The 19,375-nt window shown below is 37.3% G+C and overlaps 2 protein-coding genes across 5 annotated transcripts in view; one reads left to right on the forward strand and one right to left on the reverse strand.

Annotated features, from left to right (window-relative positions):
- Positions 1–19,375, forward strand: part of CBR4 (carbonyl reductase 4) — an 84,427-nt gene that overhangs the window by 39,709 nt on the left and 25,343 nt on the right. Inside the window, exon 5 of one of the 2 annotated variants that reach the window (XM_036233614.1) lies at positions 10,922–11,003. In XM_036233614.1, the coding sequence (XP_036089507.1) occupies positions 10,922–10,968 (47 nt within the window). In that variant the 3' untranslated portion in view covers positions 10,969–11,003. Of the gene's footprint in view, positions 1–10,921; positions 13,279–19,375 lie in introns of those variants that run through there. The other variant, XM_016148190.2, reaches the window with a different exon arrangement.
- The window catches only part of PALLD (palladin, cytoskeletal associated protein), a 347,001-nt gene continuing 339,549 nt past the window's right edge, over positions 11,924–19,375 (reverse strand). For all 3 annotated transcript variants that reach the window (XM_016148183.2, XM_036233612.1, XM_036233613.1), the window contains 4 exons: positions 18,075–18,282; positions 15,656–15,821; positions 15,006–15,139; positions 11,924–14,002 (listed from right to left, as the gene is read on the reverse strand). In XM_016148183.2, the coding sequence (XP_016003669.2) occupies positions 13,830–14,002; positions 15,006–15,139; positions 15,656–15,821; positions 18,075–18,282 (681 nt within the window). In that variant the 3' untranslated portion in view covers positions 11,924–13,829. The remainder of the gene's footprint in view (positions 14,003–15,005; positions 15,140–15,655; positions 15,822–18,074; positions 18,283–19,375) is intronic.

The following is a 19,375-nucleotide window of genomic DNA, read 5'->3' on the forward strand; positions in this document are numbered from 1 at the left end:
TTAGATGCTATCCTCGTATCTTTTGTGATCCTTGGCTGTCTTTTTATACTTAACAGTGGAGCATTAAAAAGCAGATTGGATCAAACGCAGGTCTGATCAAGCCTCTGGATCCACCTCTGGGTTGAGTGCTAATTTGCAGGGAATACCTAGGACAGAGGAACATATTGAATTGAACTTTGAGTAGGAATTAGCAAAATCCAGACTGTAAGACATTATGCCAGCTCACCTGCGTTGTTGCCTCTGCAAATAAATTATAAGAAAGGAATGGAGGGAAACCTGTGCGTTAAAAGAGATTTTAAAAACGGGCAAACAGCTTTGCACTTGAAAAATGGCTAAAACAGTAAATCTTATCTATATTTTACCACAGTAAAAATAAAAGGAGCAAGACTGAACTATATCTATGGGATATGTGGAGAGGCTTCTTGGGTAACTGGCAGAGTTCTATTTTCTGACATGTATGATGATTTCACAGCGTTAACCTCAAACTAAATCACTATGTATTTGTTGTGTGTGTGTGTGTGTGTGTGTGTGTGTGTGTGTGTGTGTTTTAAGAGTAAATTGAAAGCTCCATATACATAGGTGGTTATTGTTGGCTGTGGTCCTCACTGTGGGATGATGGAGACAGACATTTTCACCAGCAGAATCCTCAGTATCAGATTTTTTTTAGCTCATTGGTTCTCAAAAGTTTTCATTTGAGGACCCCTTTTAAGATAAAAATGATTAAGGACCCTAAAGAACTTTCGTTTATGTGGGTTACAGCTATTAGTATTTACTATGGTAGAAATTAACACTGAATTAAGAAAAAATAAACACATTACATTTTAATATAAATATTTTTATGAAAAAATGTTTTTTAAAAACAAAAAATTAGAAGTGACATTGTTTTACATTTTTATGAATCTTTTTACCACCCTGATTAGTAGAAGACAGCTGGACCCACATTTATTTCTGCTTTCAAAATCTTACAATATCTAAAATTTCACTGTACACTTCTGAGAGAATGACAGTGAAAACGGCAAATAACATCATAGTACTATTTTTAAAATAGACTAGACCTTACCCGCCCTCTGATAGGATCTAGGGAATCTGAGGAGTTCCTGGACCACACCTAGAGAACCAGTGTTTTAGCGGGTTTCAGATTCTCCAGAGAAGGCTCTCCTGCCTCGAATGCCGGCTGTCAGCATCGTAGCACCCAAAGTGAGGAAGAAAGCTGTAAACTTTCATTTTATTCCTGAGTTATTAGTATGATGTTCTGTCTTCAGCAGTGCCTGATATCTCTCAGACCAGTCCAGGAACCTTGTGTTTTTCCATCCAGTTTCCAGTGCGAAGTATAGGAGTTGCAGAGCGTCTAGTTGTTTTTAAAACATATTTTCAACCAGTCCTGCTGTTTTAAGCTCTACCATCATCCTGACCTCCAAAAATACCAGATACTCTTAATTCTAGAGCCTTTTAGGGGATTTGTTGTGGAAATTGGGTTTTTCACTTTTTACCATTCTGGCCAAATTCAGCTTTTTTGGATCTGCTGTAAGTCAGTACCCAACTTCCATTGGCTTTCTAGCTATCAGAATGTCCTTGTATTTGCCTCTCTTTCTCCTTGTCCCTTTCCATTTATGCCTAAAAGAACAAACAAACAACTTTGAAGGGTTTTTTATTGTTGTTTGGAGACATAGTGGAGCTAAAACTGTATGTTCAAGGTACATCTTTAATTGGAAATCCCAGCAGTTCCATTTAAATGGATGTTTCTTTATTACTTATTTGCATTTTGTGATAGTGCATTATTTTCATGTGGTAAATGCATATTCTTAGGGCTTACCTCTCTGATCAGATAATCCTCTTATATTGAGAATGGTTCTGGTGACATTATCCAGCACCCTAGAGAGCCTGAACAGATGTGAGGCTGCCTCTGCTGAAGCAGTGACCACTAGTTCAGGAAATTCAAAGTTCTGGAGGCCTTTTGACGTTAGTCTTATTGGCAGAGAACAGACTTTCATTCTATTATTCTCATCAGGTCCTATAAAGAACCACGTACAAATACCACTGTCTTATCTGACAAAAGATTATTTTACTAACTTTAGAGTCTTTTTGAGATACTTTGAGAATACAACAGATATATATGGCTCTTGGCATCAACAGAAATGGGAGGGAATTAGGATTCTGAACCTCTTAAAACAGTCATTTTTAAGCTTTAGTATATTAGAATCATCTGATGGGGTTCTTAAATCTCACTGTTGGACCCCATCTTCAGTAGGTTTGGTGTAGGATTCAAGAATTCAAATTTGTTATAAGTTTCTTATGGTCTGGGGATCTCACTTGGAGAACTACAGCTCTAAGAGCTAAGCACGTCCTTGAAACTTCCCCAAAGAAGGAATTTAATGAAAGCATGGTTAGTGTTTAACATAGAGTTATTTCTACTGGAGTAGGCAAACTCTTTAGATAAAATTTTAACATAGAGAACAGATCAGTGAGTATGAATGAAACAAAATATCACATGTAGGTGAAATCTGAAATGTCACATGCTCCGAATAGCACAGGTTTATAATGGAGTCTTCTGGTTTTCCATGCTTGACAGGCTTTATGAAAGTCAGTAAGGAAACAATTGAGAGCTAGACCATATAGGGAATATAAGTGAATATGCAGAAATCCCATTGCTCTTTAGAAATAACAATGGCATTAAGCATCATCCCATCTACTTCTTTATTTTATAAACACCAAAACAATTATCTCTAACACTTTTTTCCTATTAAATTCTTCAGTGTCCTTTTTCTTTTGAATAATTACAATTTGTGAAAACATATATAGTCCACATAATTATAAACCCTCTCTTATGATTGAGGAACTTAAAATCATATGGGAAAAATAAGGTTGAGAGACTAAGATTGAAGTGTTTTTTAAAAGAGAATATCAAAATTTAGTGTTGCATTCTCAGAGGGTTTTGTGGTGGTTTAGCCCTGTATATATTCAGCTTCGCTCTGATGTTATGACTTGAAGTTGCTGAGTTCAAGCACACTTTGACCCTTATGATTAATAAAAAGGGTTAAGAGTGACCTTTTTAGACTCCGTTCAGTTTACCGATGGTCAAACTGTTCTTTCTCAAGTCCCTTCGCAGTGTACAGGGAGGTCTATGTGTAGCTTTAGCTCCACCTAAGGTAGCCCATGGGAGAGTCCTTCAGAGCGGAGTCCTAACACCTGGCTGGCCGCCACTTTCCAGCCTCTTCCTCCCGTGGATCCCAAGTTTAACTCTATTCGCAAGTTTCTTTTTTCACAAGGCTACATTACCGAAATGTCTGTTTTTATGCCAGCTTTCATTTTGCACTCCTTTTTCTAATTATCCTCTACAAGAGTGATATACCATCTCACATACTAAAGCTAAAATTTTCATGGTCTCGAAAAGGATGATGGGTGTTATCTGAGTATTATACATTTTCATGCAACAAAAACTCATAGGTGGGGAGGTTAACCTCTTTGGTTAAATGTTCTGTAGTATGCAGAACTGATGTTTTTCTCATTTTACACTTTGCAGTCAAGAATATATAGTCAGCCAAATAGTCAGCTGAGTTGTCGACTTAGGAAAATCGTTCCTTCTCAGTCAAGGAGGGGAGTTTGTTCTGAATTAGAGTATAGTTAATTTACTTGTGTGACTGCTTTAGTGTTTTTATATATCCTATTCCTCTTTCTCAACAAATTATTTTCTTCTTATATACAACCTTTGTAGTATTATGTCTTCATGATATGCCTTCTACGTTTACTTTAGCAAGCCACTTTGCTCTATTCAGTAATCAAAACGTTATCTCACTTAAAGTTTTATCTGAAGATCTCAAAAAACTTTAGCCATGATTATACCTCCTTGTAAAAATAATTATCTTGCTGTTGGTTAAGGTGGAGAGATTAAGAAATTGTCTAGAGACCTTCTCATTGGTGCAGAGATCAATCAGTAGCCGTAGTACTTCTGATCACCTACGACAACCTTAAGCCTTCATTGCTGTAACAACAAAGCATTTCTCAAGGTTTAGGCCCTAGATCTCTATTTCTAAATACTTTAATTCTCAAGAGAGTTTATCTTTACGGTTTGAATTGTCACTTTTAGCATGTGACACCTAATATATAGCATTTACACCCTTGAGACTATTGTTAAGATACCTGGAAGGTTCCTCACATGTAGTGAATTACACTTTCGGCAAAGTACGAATTTGAACATTAATTGTTCAGGGCTGGCGTGGTAGCCTCTTAAGTAATAGTGATACCGTCAACCCACCCACTGCCCACATAACAGCACAGCTTTTTTATTCTTTACTTGTCACATATGTATAAGTGATAGAAACACTCTTGTGAAACATCAGTTGATGTTACTTACAGTGGAATGAAGACGTCTAAGAAAATGATCATTCCTAGCCTGAAAATTAGAAATTTTATAAGGGAAATTGTTCTATATGACAGCTCTTCCATAATTTTGTTGCCCAGGATGTTACTGGTCTTATGGGGACTGAATAAAAAGAAGTATTTTATGAGATGCTTCTTGAAAAACACATCCTGTGGTCAGCCTGTTACTTTGGATACAATGGATCAACTGATTTCTTCATAGCAAGATTTTAAAGCAATGTTTAATGTATTGATGTGTATACTTAATTTCTTTTAAAATCTTTTTAAATTGACATATATTAGTTTAAGGTATACAACATAATGATTTGATATTACTGCATAATAATCACAATAAGTCTAGTTAACACATCACCACACAATTACCTTTTTTCCTTGTGATGACAGCTTTTAAGATCTCTTAGCAATGTTAGCAACATTCAAATATGCAATAAAGTATGATTATTGTAACTATATCCTAGGACTTATTTATTTTATAACGGGGTGTTTCTAACTTTTGACCACCTTCACCCACTTCACTCGCTCTCCCATGCCATGACTCTGGCAACTACCACTCTGTTCTCCATATCTATGAAGTTTGGTTTTGCTTTTTTACATGTGTACGTGAGATCATATGGTATTTGCCTTTTTCTGTCTTATATACTGACTTTAAGGTCCATCCACATTGTCACAAATGGCAGGATTTCCTTTTTATGGCTAAGTAATATTCCATTGTATGTGTGTTTTATATATGTGTGTTTACACACACACACACACACACACACACACACACACGTTTTCTTTATTCATTCATCCAATAGCGAACACTTAGGTTGTTTCCATGTCTTGGCTGTTGTAAATAATGTGACAATGAATATAGGAGTGCACATAGCTATTCACGTTAGTATTTTTTTGTTTTTTTTTTGTTTTGGATGAATACCCAGAAGTGACTTGTTGGATCATATGGTACTCTATTTTAAATTATTTGAGGAACCTCCATACTATTTTCTGTAGTGGCCGTACTGATCTACATTTCCGCCAATAGTGCACAAGGGTTTTCTTCACATCCTGGTCAACACTGGTTCTCTCTTATATTTTTTTAAATAGTCATTCTGATAGATGTGAGATATCTCCTTGTGGTGGTTTTGCATTTCCCTGATGATTAGTGATGTTGAGCAGTTTCATATATCTCCTGGGATTCTGTATATATTCTTTAGAAAAATGTCTATTTAGATCCTTTGCCCATTTTTATTCAAATTTTTTTGGTTTTTGCTATTGAAATAAATTCTTTATATATTTTGGATATTAACCACTTATTACCTTTTCATTTTGTTGATGGTTTCCTTTTGCGCTAAAGCTTTTTCAATTTATTTAGTCACACTTGTTTTTGTTGTTTTTGCTTTCATGTCAGATTCAAAAAATTATTGCCAAGACCTATGTCAAGGAGCTTACCACATATGCTTGCAGTTTTACGGTTTCAGGTCTTACATTTACGTCTCTAATTCAGTTTGAGTTAATTTTTGTGTATGGCGTAGGATAGTGATTTAGTTTCATTTCTTTGCCTGTGGCTGTTCAGTTTTCCCAGCACCATTTACTAAAGAAACTATCCTTTCCCCATTGTATATTCTTGGCTCCATTTCATTAATTAATTGAGCATATATGCATGGGTCCTTTCGGGGGCTCTCTGTTGTGTTCCATGTGTCTATTTTTATGCCAGTAAGTACCATACCGTTTTGATTTCTGTAGCTTTGTAATATAGTTTGAAATCATGATTTGCAATGTTTACTGCTTTGTTCTTTCTCAGGATTGCTTTGGCTGTTTAAGGTCTTGTGATTCCATTGTTCTATTTTTGTGAAAAATACCACTGGAATTTTAAAAGGGATTGTATTGAATCTGTAGATTGGTCTGGGTCTCATGGACGTTTTAACAATATTAATTCATCCAATTCATGAGCATGGAATATCTTTTATGTCTTCTTTGATTTCTTTCATCAGTGTCTTGTATAGATTTTTCACCTCTTTGGTTAAATTTACTCTTCAGTATTTTATTCTTTTTGATGCAATTGTAAATGGGATTGTTTTCTTAATTTCTCTTTTTGATAGTTATTAGTGGATAGAAACAATTTATTTTTGCACATCGATTTTTTATCTTGAAACTTCAATGTGTTTGTTTATTCTAATAGTTTCACTGTGGAGTGTTTAGGGTTTTGTATACACAATATCATGTCATCTGCAAATAGTGAGTTGTACTTCTGCCTTTCTAATGCGGATGTGATTTTTTTTTTTCCTCGTCTAATTGCTCAAAGACTTCCAGTTCTGTGGTTAATACAAGTGGTGGGAGTGGACATCTCTGTCTTGTTCCTGATCTTAGAGGAAAAGCTTTCAGCTTTTTTACTGTTGAGTGTGATGTTTGTTAGCTGAGAGCTAGTCATATATGGTCTTCATTATGTTGAAATATGTTCCTTCTATACCCACTTTCTTGAGAGTTTTCGTATCATAAATGGATGCTGAATTTTGTCAAAAACTTTTTCTGTGTCTGTTAAGATATGATTTTTATCTTTCATTTTGTTAACATGGTATAATTCATTGATTGATTTACAGATGTCGAACCGTCCTTGCATTTCTAGACTAAATCCCACTCGATCATGGAGGGTGATCCTTTTAATGTATTGTTGAATTTTGTTTGCTAATATTTTTGCTCTGTGTCCCTCAGAGATATTGGCCTGTAGTTTTCTTTTCTTTTGCTGTCCTTGTCTGGTTTGGCTGTCAGGATAATGCCGGCCTTGCAAAATGAGTTTGGAAGTGTTCCCACCTCTTCTATGTTTTAAAAAGTTTGAAAAGGATTGGTATTAATCCTCTTTTTAAATGTCTGGTAGAATTTATCTGTGAAGCTCTCTGGTCCTGAACTTCGTATTTATTGAGAGGTTTTTGATTACTACTGGTAATTGGTCTGTTCAGATATTCTATTTTGCGATTCAGACTTGGTAGGTCGTATATTTCTAGGAATTTATTCATTTTTTTTTAGGTTGTCCAGTTTGCTGATGTATAATTGTTCACAGTTGTCTTAGGGTCCTTTGTATTTCTGTGATATCAGTTGTAACGTTTTCTCTTTCTGATTTGAGTTCTCTCTCTCCCCACCCCTCCCATGTCAGTCTAGCTAAAGGTTTGTTTACTTTTTAACAAATAGCTTTTGATTTCATTGATCTTACCCATGGTCTTTTAAATCACTTTTCTATATTTCTGCTCTGGTCTTTGTTATTTCCTTCTTTCAACTAACTTTGGCCTTCCTTTGTTCTTTTTCTAATCCTCGGAGGTATAAAGTTAGGTTGTTTATTTGAGATTTTTCTGTTTTTCTTTTAGATATAGTCATTTATCACTAATGACTTCCCTCTTAGAACTCCTTTCGCTGCATCCCATAAGTTTTGGCATGTTGTATTTCCACTTTCATTCGTTGTAAGGTATTTTTTTATTATTATTTCTTTGACACATTGGTTGTTCAGTAGCATGTTAATTGCCACATATTTTGAATTTTCCAGTTTTCTTGTACTTGCTTTGTTTCATATTGTGGTTAGAAAGATGCTTAATATTTTATTCTTAAATTTATTACAACTTGTTTATTGGCCTAACATGTGATCTATCTAGGAGAATGATCCATATGTGCTTGAGAAGAATGTATATTTTGTTGCTTTTGAATGGAACATTCTCTGTAAGTCTGTTAAGTTCATCTGGTAGAACAGGTAGTTTACAGTTAATGTTTTCTGTCTGGATCTATCTGTTGCTGAAAGTGGGGTATTCAAGTTCCCTACTATTGTGTTTCTGTGTATTTCTGCCTTAGATCTGTTATTATTTGCTTTATATATTTATAAGCATCAATATTTACAAATGTTATATTTTCTTGTCGGATCGACCCCTTTATCATCATCTAATGACCCTCTTTGTCTATTATTACAGTCTTTGTCGTAAAATTTATTTTGTCTTAGACGTAAGTATGGCTGTCTCAGCCTTATTTTGGTTTCAGTTTACGTGGAATTTTTTTCCCATGGCTATACTTTCAGTCTTCGGGTGTCCTTATATCTGAAGTAATTCTTTTGCAGACAGCACACAGAGGGGTCTTGTTTTTGTTTTTGTTTTTCATCTATTCAGTCATTTTGTGTCTCTCGATTGGAACACTTAATTATTAATAGGTTTGTACTCACTGCTGTTTTGTGAATTTTTTTCTGACGGTTTTGTAATTCCTTTATTCGTGTGCTCTTCCTTTGGGAGTTGGTGATTTTCTGTAGTGTGCTTAGATTTCTTCCTGTTTATCTTTTGTGTATCTCCTACAGGTTTTTTTCTCTGTGCTTACCAAGAGGCTTACATAAAACTTGTAAATCTATTTTAAGTTGGTAACAACTTTAAATGCATGCTGATACTCTACATTTTTACTCTCCCCCACACATTTTATGTTTTTGATATCGTAACTTACAGGTTTTTATTTTATGTATCCCTTCATTATTGTATTTTGGCTACTTTTATCTTTTAATCTTCACGTTAGCTTTGTGCGATTATCTCTTTGTCTTTAACTTTTGACATTCTGATGTGTTTTGGAATGGGTCTCTGGGTTCATCTTTTTCGGAACTTTCTGAGCTTTCTGGATCTGGATGTCTGTCTTCTTCCTCAGGTTAGGGAAATTTTCAGCTATTATTCAAATAAGTTTCCTGCCCCCTTTTGTCTCTCTTCTCCTTCTGACACCCCTATAGTGTGAATGTTGGTCCACTTGCTGTCTCATGAGTCCCTGAAGCTATTTTCACTCTTATTTTTCTTTTTGTTCCTCTGTTTGGATGAGTTCCTCTGCCTTGAGTTTACTGTCCCATCTTCTGCTTCACCAATTCACTGTTGAACTCCTCTATAGTACTTTTTTAGTTCAGTTATTGTATTCTTCAGCTCTATGACTTCTATTTGGTACCGTCTCTTTGTTGAAATTCTCACTTCGGTCATGCATTTTCCATGAGCTCTGTGAGCATCTTTATGATTGTTGCTTTGAATTCTTTATCAGGTAAATCCCTTAATTCCATCTCATTACAGTCTTTTTCTTAGTTTCTACCTCCTTTCGTTTGGAATAGATTCCTTTGTTTCTTTGACACTCTGTGATGGTTTCTATGCATAAGGTAAAATAGACACCTCTCCCAGTTTTGAAAGAGAGGCCTTGTGTGGGAGCCGAACCTTATTGTTCAACCCCGTGTGAGCTGTTGGTTGTCTCTCACACCTTTGTGATTGTCCACACAGCCTACTTTATTTTTAATGGCTCCCGTTAGTTGAGGGTGTGCCAAGATTTGTCAGTGTCCCAATGGATAGACCTTAGCATCTAATTCAGGATGATTCGAAGCTGGACTCTTGGGTAATGGTTTTTGGCAGCGGGAACCAGTGCTCCTGTGAGAATCTAATGCCTGATGCTCTGAGGTGGAGCTGAGGCGGTGATGCTAGCGCTGGGAAGCGGCTGCAAATCCAGACGAAGCTTTGCTCACAGGCCCATCTGCCACTCACCTCCTGCTGTGCAGCCCAGTTCCTAACTGGTCTGCAGCCTAGGGGTTGGGCACCCCTGTTTTAAAGTATGGAAATATGCCTATATGGGGGAAATACTGGGAGAAGGGTGTTTATGTCTTCTCCCTCTGTACTGAGTCTTGGGGTTATAGCCAGTTAAGAGCTGTTTCTTTGTGTGCTGTAGTCTAGCTGATCCTGTAAACACAAGTTGATTGGCCATCAGGGCCAGATTATCTAGGGATGTGTCCTCTGGGCAGCAGCCACAACAACTTGTCAGATGTGTACATAAGCTCCTTCCTTGGAGACACTGGTACCCTGGGGCTGCGTGGAGGGACAACACCAAGGTGGTGCCTGCTGATGTCCCCATCTCTGGAGAGGATTATAGTCAGCCCCTATTTGTATGTTGAGTTAGAAGCCTGCCCCTTAGGTAACAGCTGTGTGGCAAGCTACGTGTCCTCTTTCACAGAAAGACTGGGATTATCTTTCAGTCTGCTGACTATAAGCCTCTGCCAGGATGGGGGATAGTTGGTTAAGAACTAGTTTTTTCTTTAGTCTTATGGGACCCATAACTGTGAGCACCACAGGCCATTAAAGCCAGGTGGTCAAGGGGTATGTATCATCTGGATGGCAGGTGCAGTATGTGCAGAAGCTGTTTTTCAGGAGATACCAGAAACCTGGAGCAAAGCAGAGGGAGAACGAATAGCACCTGTATTTGGAGGTCTCTGGTAAGGATTGCAGGCCACTTTTAGATGTTTCTTTAGAAACCTGCCGCTTAGGCTGTACCTAAAGCTTGGCCCCTAGATGTGTTCTAAGTTAGATGCCTAACTTTTAGGCCGACTCTTTAAGATAAGCAAATAGGTCTCTTTCACAGAAAGACGGGGTACCTTTCAGTCAGCTGTCTCTGTATTAGACCCTTGGATGGGTGAGTCTGTGTCTGCACAGCCTTTAAGACCTGTTTCTGTGATTGCTATAGTCTTGTGGGTCTAATGGATGCAAGCCTCATTGGCTTTTGAATTGAGATACTTCAAGGGCTCATCTTTCATTTGCAGGTCATAAACGTTGGGGTGCCTGGTGTTCAGACCTCTTCACTCCTTAAGGAGAAGCTCGGGGTTGTTGAGTTTCCTCCCAACTGTGAGTTGCTCTGCCAGGGATGGGGTTTTGGGCAAGATTTTGTCTCAGGCTCTCCTACCTGTTGCAGTGTGCATCTTTTCTTGTTTGCTCAATTTATATGAGCCATCTGGCTTTGGGGTTTCTTTCAGAGAAAATTATTTGTTGTAGGTAGTTGAAGATTTGGTGTATTCATGGGAGGAGGGTGTTCAGGATCCTCCTGTGTTGCCATCTTGAACCAGAACCTTTATATTTTATTTCTAAGAGAAGGGGATATGGTTTGTGGTCACAGAATACTTTTTTCTGGGGTATAACATGACTAATATTATTTACATGCATACATACAATAAATCGATATAGGCAGAATTTCAAGATGGCTCCCATTATCCCCACCTCCTGCTGTACATACACCTTCTTTCAGTTATCCAGTCAAACAAATTGCTTTGAAGTGATTCTGCAGATGTAATTAGGTCCCAAATCCAGTGATTATCTGAGAAAGTTTGACAAGAGATTAAGAGAGATTACCTGAGTGGGTTTGACAAGAGATTCAAAATGTGAGAGGGATTTGTTGAGGAAGGGTCTCATTACTGGTTTTGAAGATGGCAGTGAATGCAGGTGGCCTTTAGGAGTTGAGTGGCCCTTAGCCGGCAGACTAAAGGAGACTTCTGTCCTACAACTGCAAGGAACTGAATTCTGTCATAACTCCTTAAGCTTGGTAGAGGATCTTGAGCTTCAGATAAGAATACAGTTCAGCAGACACATTGATTTTTTTGCCTTGTAAGACCCTGAGCAAAGAACCCAGCTATATGGTGCCTGAACCTCTGACCTACAGATCTGTGAGCTGAGAAATGAGTATTGGTTTAAACCTCTAAATTTGTACTAATTTATAGAAAAAAATAAAAAACTAAAACAGCTGAATATTTTACTTCACAAAGCTGCAAGTATTATTTGTTAAATATTTATTGATGTTAAAATCCAGCACAACAATCCAAAGTAGTATGATAATACTATTTTTTTTTTTTATAAATACAACATAAAAGGTGGCAAAATAATGCTACTTAATCCCAAACCCAGCAAATTAGCAAAAAGTCACATTTAGAAAAATTTGGCAAGTAAGATATGACATAAGTCATAATACTACAATATAGATAAGTCCTTTAGGGACTTTGTATTGTATCTTAAATTCCATATTAGTAATGCACATAAGTGTGGTCAGAGAAACTTGTACCACTCTGCATGGAACATCTACCACCCAGTGCTCAAGCCTATTAGTCATTTAAAGCTTGGTTGGTTGGTGTTCTTACAAAGAAGTAGAAAGCTGTACATGTGAAGCGGTAATATGAAATATATGGGGTGGTACAAAGATATAAAATTATTTTTAAAAATACTACATATTGAGTAACTGAACTAAGAGAGTTCAACATTTTTATTATAAATAATGAAAGATATATGTGTTTTGCATAAGGAATACAGTGTTTTCTTTTCATGGCAAAGTACCATTAAAGCCTTGGGTTTTATAATATTAGGCCAAATTGTTTTTTTCTCCTTTTTAAAGTTTATTGGCTCCGACTTAAAACCATCAAGTCTGGTCAGAATCAACTCAGTCTAGCCGATGCAGAATCATATGCATTTGAAAATCAGTCTTTGCTGAGATGTCTTTACTAACTACTCAGGACTCAGCACCTTCTTAAGGCTTAAGGTTTCATGACAGCAGGGAAGTGAATGATATTTTCCATTCACCATGTCTTGGTACCATTGAAAAAATACATTATGGCACAAACCTAACCTGTTTTTGTCTCTCTTAAGTCTCCATTTCCCTCAAGTAGACCAGATGCTACAGGCAGTTTCTCATTTATGCCAATCTTGCAGTCTCAGTCCATTTTCAACTTGCTCTAAACATCTAAAATATTCAACTACTACACAAACTTCAGACACACTATAATTTCCATAGCACATGTGCCTCCAAACTTCCAGCTGAACCTAGATTTCCTGACTTGGGAATGGCAGTGTTTTTTTCACCTACATGTTAGATTTAATTTTCAAGAAAACCAAAGAAAAGCCTGGCCTTTAACATGTCTCCTGTCCCTTCTGCTTTTATCTAAGTGAATACAATGTACTAAGTATCCCCATAACATTTTCCTTCATTTTCCCCACTTCTTCCAAACTGGTTTATATTTCTACTTAATTCAGAATACTTTATCGAAAGTAACCTTTTAATATGGTTTGTAAGTAAGGTTTCTACCAAGGTAGCATGAAAATATAACACAAAGGAAAAAAAAAGGTTAACCTTTTTAGAAAACTCTTGCTATTATTAAAATTAAGGCAATTCCTTCCTTATGATTTACTTTAAAACCATTTGCAAAGACAAGGCATTTACTTGGATTTCTTTGCCATTTCCTCTTCCTTCTTCAATTCTTGGTTCACTGTAGCTGTCTGAGTACACTGCCACTTGAGAATCATTTTAGTATTATTTGTGGTACAATTGCCTCATTTTAAGCATTCCACGCTATCGTGCTATGCAGCACCTAAAGCTAGTGTTTAAAGGCACTTTTGATAATACAAATTGTGGTTATGTTTGAACAACTGGTATCCTTTAGCATTTCAGACCATTTCAGTCACATTAATTAGAAAGTTTTAAAGTGGATGATGAATGTGAATTTACTATGCACTGTGTACCTTTCTATTAGCACTGCCTACTTAAACTCTAAATTTGGTATATTAAGAAAAATTTTTTTTTTTTTTATTTCTTATAGTCAAAGGTATGCTTTTGCCTTTTACGTAGTGTGACAAAGGAGTACGTTGGTCAAGACAAGGCTGTTTCAGTGTTTCAGCTTTAACAAGAATGTCGTGTTACAGGTCCTCACTTTCTACTAAGCCGGTGTTCAGTGTCAGGTGAGATGGGCTGGCTTCCGGCTGGAACGCTGCTTTGATGTCTAGTCCCTGGTCCGAAAGTGCTGCATAGCGACTGGCTGAGGGGCGTACTTTTTTGGGCTTGGTGCTCTGTGGCTGCTGATGCCACTGGGCTACAAACAAACAAACAAACAAAATTAGGATGTCTTAACCAGGATATAATTGGAAAGCCCTTAGATATTTCAAGTTATTACAGAATGTCTTTTGATATACCTTAGGCACATGTTCTTTATGAAAGACTGGACACATCCATAGTAGAAATACTGAAATTTAAGGATAGTAGGACTATAACAGCTAGATAGTAAAGTGTAAATACTTGCTGTAGCACAGGGAATCCTTTGAAGAAGTCTCTAAGTTTCCTAATATACCTCTCCCCACCGAAAAAAATCTTAAGAGCTCAAAATGTATCAATGCCACAATAATTAGGGTAGTCTGGTATTCTGGATGGATGTTTTTACACTGATCAAAAGGAGGGTGAGGTCACTCATTTCCTTAAAATCCTCACAAAGGAGAGAAATTCTTAACTTTTTCTAGTTAGTTTTATGTCAACAGATCACACGATGCTGTTGTACTAGTTTTAAATTCAACAGGAATGATTTTCTTTAGGATGCACGTAGACAAATGCACAAACCTATTGCTCAGCTGCTTTAAGATATATTAATGGGAAAAGCACCAAGCCACAGAAGTTTGCATTCCAATGGTACACACATTTAGAGTGCGTTAAGACACTGTGATAGGATTATAATATAGGAAGAAATGTTAGACAGTCATTTGTAGAACACAGTAACAATAATGTGGAAAACATGGTTATGCCTTCGCCTACTGTTAACGCCTAAGGATGCTTGAGTGAGGAAGCCACAACTGACTAGGCAGCATAAATCAACATGCATGTTTTGCTAATAGTGCAAAGTTCCTGAATGATACTTGAGTATTTGTTCTCCTGGTGTAGTTCACTATTAATGTTGAGAAACTATAAATAGAAAGAGAAAGAGCAATATGAAATTTTTGGCCAAAACCCACTATAGTTTATAAGATTATATAAAAGTAATGTAATTTGCTCTAATTTTTCATAATTTAACGCATAAATTCGACAAGATGAGATGAAGTGGCACTCACTGTAAACGTCCAGCCTGGCAGTACAGGACACAATCCCTGCTTCATTCTTGGCTGACACTGTATACCACCCGGCATCTTCTTTTGTGGCTCCCTGAATGAGCAGGCAGATGTAGCCATGACTATCCTGGTGCATGCTGGCGAAAAGGATAAAGTCATTAGGGTTTTAAATTTTTAAAAAATGGCTTTGGACACGAAGCATTATTTTTAATTAGATCACTAGAAACAGAATTGTGCAAGTAGTGGATAATAGGGTCATACTTATTCTGGAGAGGCTGCTGGCCCCATTAAAGTTAATGGGAAAGAAGAGCGGACGTCAAGAGGTTGAATAAATCTGAGCACTTAATTTCTAGTTAAGGATCCGCCCTTACAAAACCACTGCCTAGTCTGTCACCACTGAAGCAAATGAACTCTTTTCTTTTAGGTATAAACACACAAAAATCATTATATTAACTTATAATGTGCTTCATCACATACCATTATAGCTTCTTTCTACATAAAAGTTTAATTATAGATTAGGGTAAATATTTTTGTCTTTACTATCATCAATAGCATGACTTTTATACAGATTTATGTGCTATAGAAAGTGTATCTTTTTATGTGTCATTAGGACCAACAGTTAAGGATTAGGTTAAGTCATTGTGTAATCTCACCTCACTCGGTCAGTACTGTAAGTGAGTGATTCATTTTCTTTCTTCCAAAATATCTGAGGCGGTGGCACTCCTGAAACACGGCATTCCAGTCGCACTGGGTACCCATCAGCAACTCCTGTGTTCTGCAGCTTCTCAATAAACACGGGGGGTTTGTGTGCTTCCTTAGCTACCAAAACATGAGATGATCGATCACTGATAGGGAGAAGGAGTACTACGAAGAATTCAGAAGCTTTTTGAAATATTGCTTAAATATATATTTTATGACACCATTTTTCACTTCAGGTGGTATGATGCTAGTCTTCTCTCCAGATTATTCTTTTACTAAGAAAGGTTCCCGTGCTTCATTCCACTCATTTCTTCAATTAATTCAGCTCTGAGAGCCCACACAGTCCACTGGCCATCTGCTGCATGGAATGCCTGTCTGTCAGGCTGCATGAGACCCCTAAATCATTGCTAGCATCTGGGGTGGCTTCATTACTAATTATATTACTGTGCACTCTCTGCCTTTACCAATCACTGCCACCTAGTGACGTGAGGAAGAATCTGATTCACTTAGATTCTGTCCCTGCTGTCTGAAATGTTTACTCTCAATATTTTTTAAGTCCTGGCTTAACTGAAACATACCATAGAATTTAAAGTGGGGTGGTGGCGGGAGAGGGTAGATAAAGGAGAGGCATCGTCATCTAAAATTGGCAGCTTTAAACTGTTACCTATAAAGTAGGAATGTACATCCAACAAATTTCAATTTGTATTCTTTCTAGGGCTATAAAAAAGACAACTTAATTATTACCTTGAAAGAAGCCATAAAAAAGAGATAGCTTCATTAGTCTGAAAAATTCAGAGCTTATTGTTAATAATACTCTAAGTATCACCATTCAATGGGAAATTGTTTTCTTGGATCTGAGATAGAAACAATTTCAGAGAAATACGTTTAGTTATTTTCTTCTGAGCTACTAAAATGTCTTTTTCCACCACTCCCATCCTCTAGAGTGACAAATATATCAAAGCAGCCAGGGAGAGACAAGTGAAAAAGATAAAAATTCTACCTGAAATTTTTAAATACCTAAGACTTTGAACTATATAGAAGGTTTTATTTGTCTTGGATTTTACATGGTTATCTGACCTCAGCTATTTGAGGGGAATAAACCTCACTTTGAAAAGAAATAAAATGTCTATAGAACTAACATCTACCATTTTGGAGCACTGCTATGCAGGGTACTGGTGATTCAGAGCTTCATGGATACTATGAGGCATTACGTTCTCCATTCTCTATATGGGGAAATTGAGCTGCAGAGATGTTATATGTTTGCCAAAGGACAGAGCTAGTAAACGAGAGCAGGGCTTGGAACTGAGATTTGATGTCAAAGACTTTGCTTCCAGTAACAGTGTTCTGCCATCCTCTAACGGAAGTGCCACCTGAGTCATATAGAGATGTCTACATCTCAGACCCTCAAGTGTCAGTCCTGATGGACAGAGAGCACATTTAACAAGAGAAAATCGATTTTAGTCTGATGAGGGATAGTTGGGGGAATGAATGAAATCAATCCTAGTAATATCGAATACTTCACACACAGTTTAAAAGCATAGCTAACACATAGCACCACAATCCAGATATTATGTTTTTGTGTGAAAAACATCTTTGTGCTAGTATAAAGACCTCCTGGGTTTTATTCTCATTGCTACTTTATTTGTTGAACGAGCTCCGCAGCTCACTGTTTGGAAGAGCACTAGGGGTCAACAAACCATTTGAGTCTGGCCCTCAGCTGACTAATGGGACCCTGGGTAAGTCACTTAATCTAATTTCCACATCTCTAAAATAAGAAAATTTGCTCTGATTACCTCATAGGGCTGTTGTGAAGACTGTATATATGAGGTGCTTTGCAAACAGAGGTGTGAGAAATAAACATTGTTTCTTTTTAAAAAGAGAATATCAGTCTTTACTTATGCTCGACCCCTAAGGAGGATGTAACTCTTTCCATAAATATGTTGTCCTTATCTAACAGTATAATCAATTAAAAAGCAAATCTGAATTTCACTATGACATTTGGGGTAATGTTTAAAATTTTCAAATTTTGAAATTGGTGCACATTACTTTAGGGAAAGATGGAGACCTTTATCCACAAGCATATCCTTATCCATGAAGTCGGGTCTTGGGGCCCACGCTGCCTCTGTGCTTTCCTCATGTTACACTCAGAGCCAACACACATGAGAAGCACCAAGATCCTTTTCTTTCTTTGCTAGGCTAGTGGAAGAAAGATTAATAATAATGGCTTCACCCAAGAAAAGTCAGTGACCTTCTACACCTTATAACATGTCCTAATTGGCTATTTTCCATATTGGTTACTAATGCAGGATTAGTTTATTTTTCTAAATATGATGTTCATTCTGGGAGAGAGAAAGGATTCACACACAAGCCTACCTGCAACCACAAGCTCCAGGCTGAACGAGTTCTGTCCCGCTCGATTGGTGGCTATACACGTGTAGATGCCGGCATCTCGCGATGTGACGGGCTCTATGATCAGAGAGTGCACCCCGTTCTCACGGACGAGCATCTTGTGAGCACTGTCAGGGCGGACTGGCTTTCCGTCTAGTTGCCAGCTTAGATCTGGGGTTGGTAACCCACTGACCTAAACAAGGAAATGCATATAAATTTAATATTAAAACAATGAAATCGATAGCTAAGAAACCAGCATGAATTCCTCCTTTGGTAGGACAAGAGATGACTTTTAGTATCAGGTCATGTTAGTCGTTTGATTAAAACCTTCCAGTGGCTTCCTAAGCATGCATGGCCTCACTTCTAAACATTACCTATAACAACCTAAAGAAAAGTGAAATGGGGTTTAAAAGAATTTTTCTGTCATCTTATCTCACCAAGGGTTACAAAGATTACTGGGATGGCATCAGCACAGGGCTCTGAGCTCTTTGGAAAAAGGTGTTCAACCATAATAGCAATAACAAATACTCAATAGTTAGGCAGCTTGGCTTCTGAGAGGGTCAGGCTCTTATGTTCTCCCATTTACGCACTGTAACGCTTCTCATCAAAGAGTTGCTGTAGCTATGGAGACATTAGTTAATGTATCCATCAGCACGTAGGGCTATGACTATTATTTTATAATCCTTGAAATTGAGCAAGAAGAATACAAAATTGCCCAGAAAGCCATATCAACAAATTAGCATCAAAATGGAAACATCATAAAATCTTGAGACCATGACAGTTGTGTTGACCAGAGATCAGACAAAAGCCCATTTAATTGCTAGTAAATAAGTTGTGCCGTGAAGGGCAAGGATGGTTGCCATCTGTCGACTCTTTACAGCTTTGCCCTTGATTTTGAATGGGAAGAAAAGCACCATTAAAGAAAGCCTCTTACATCACCCCGAATTTACTAGTGGGAAATTACATACAAAAATATGTCCATTGGACTATAAAACTCTTTTGAAGTCCCAGCTCTGCCAAAATCAGCCAGAGAACTCATAAATTCCATTCCTGCTGCGTAATATTCACTTATACGACCTAAAAGATTCCTCCTGCAAACATAAAGGTCCAGAGAATTTAAAGGAAATAAAAGTAAATTTAAATTACTGCTCAAAAGGACAAAGAGATTTTGGAAGCAAACGACAGTAGGCAGCGTGGCTTCTGAGAGGACCAGGCTCTCCTGTCCTCCCATCTGTCTCCCAACTCTCCACATGCACCGAATTCACCTGTCTGGAGGTCAGTGGGAG

Source organism: Rousettus aegyptiacus, unplaced genomic scaffold (assembly GCF_014176215.1).
Source record: "Rousettus aegyptiacus isolate mRouAeg1 unplaced genomic scaffold, mRouAeg1.p scaffold_m13_p_16, whole genome shotgun sequence".
Classification (NCBI taxonomy): Eukaryota; Metazoa; Chordata; class Mammalia; order Chiroptera; family Pteropodidae; genus Rousettus; species Rousettus aegyptiacus.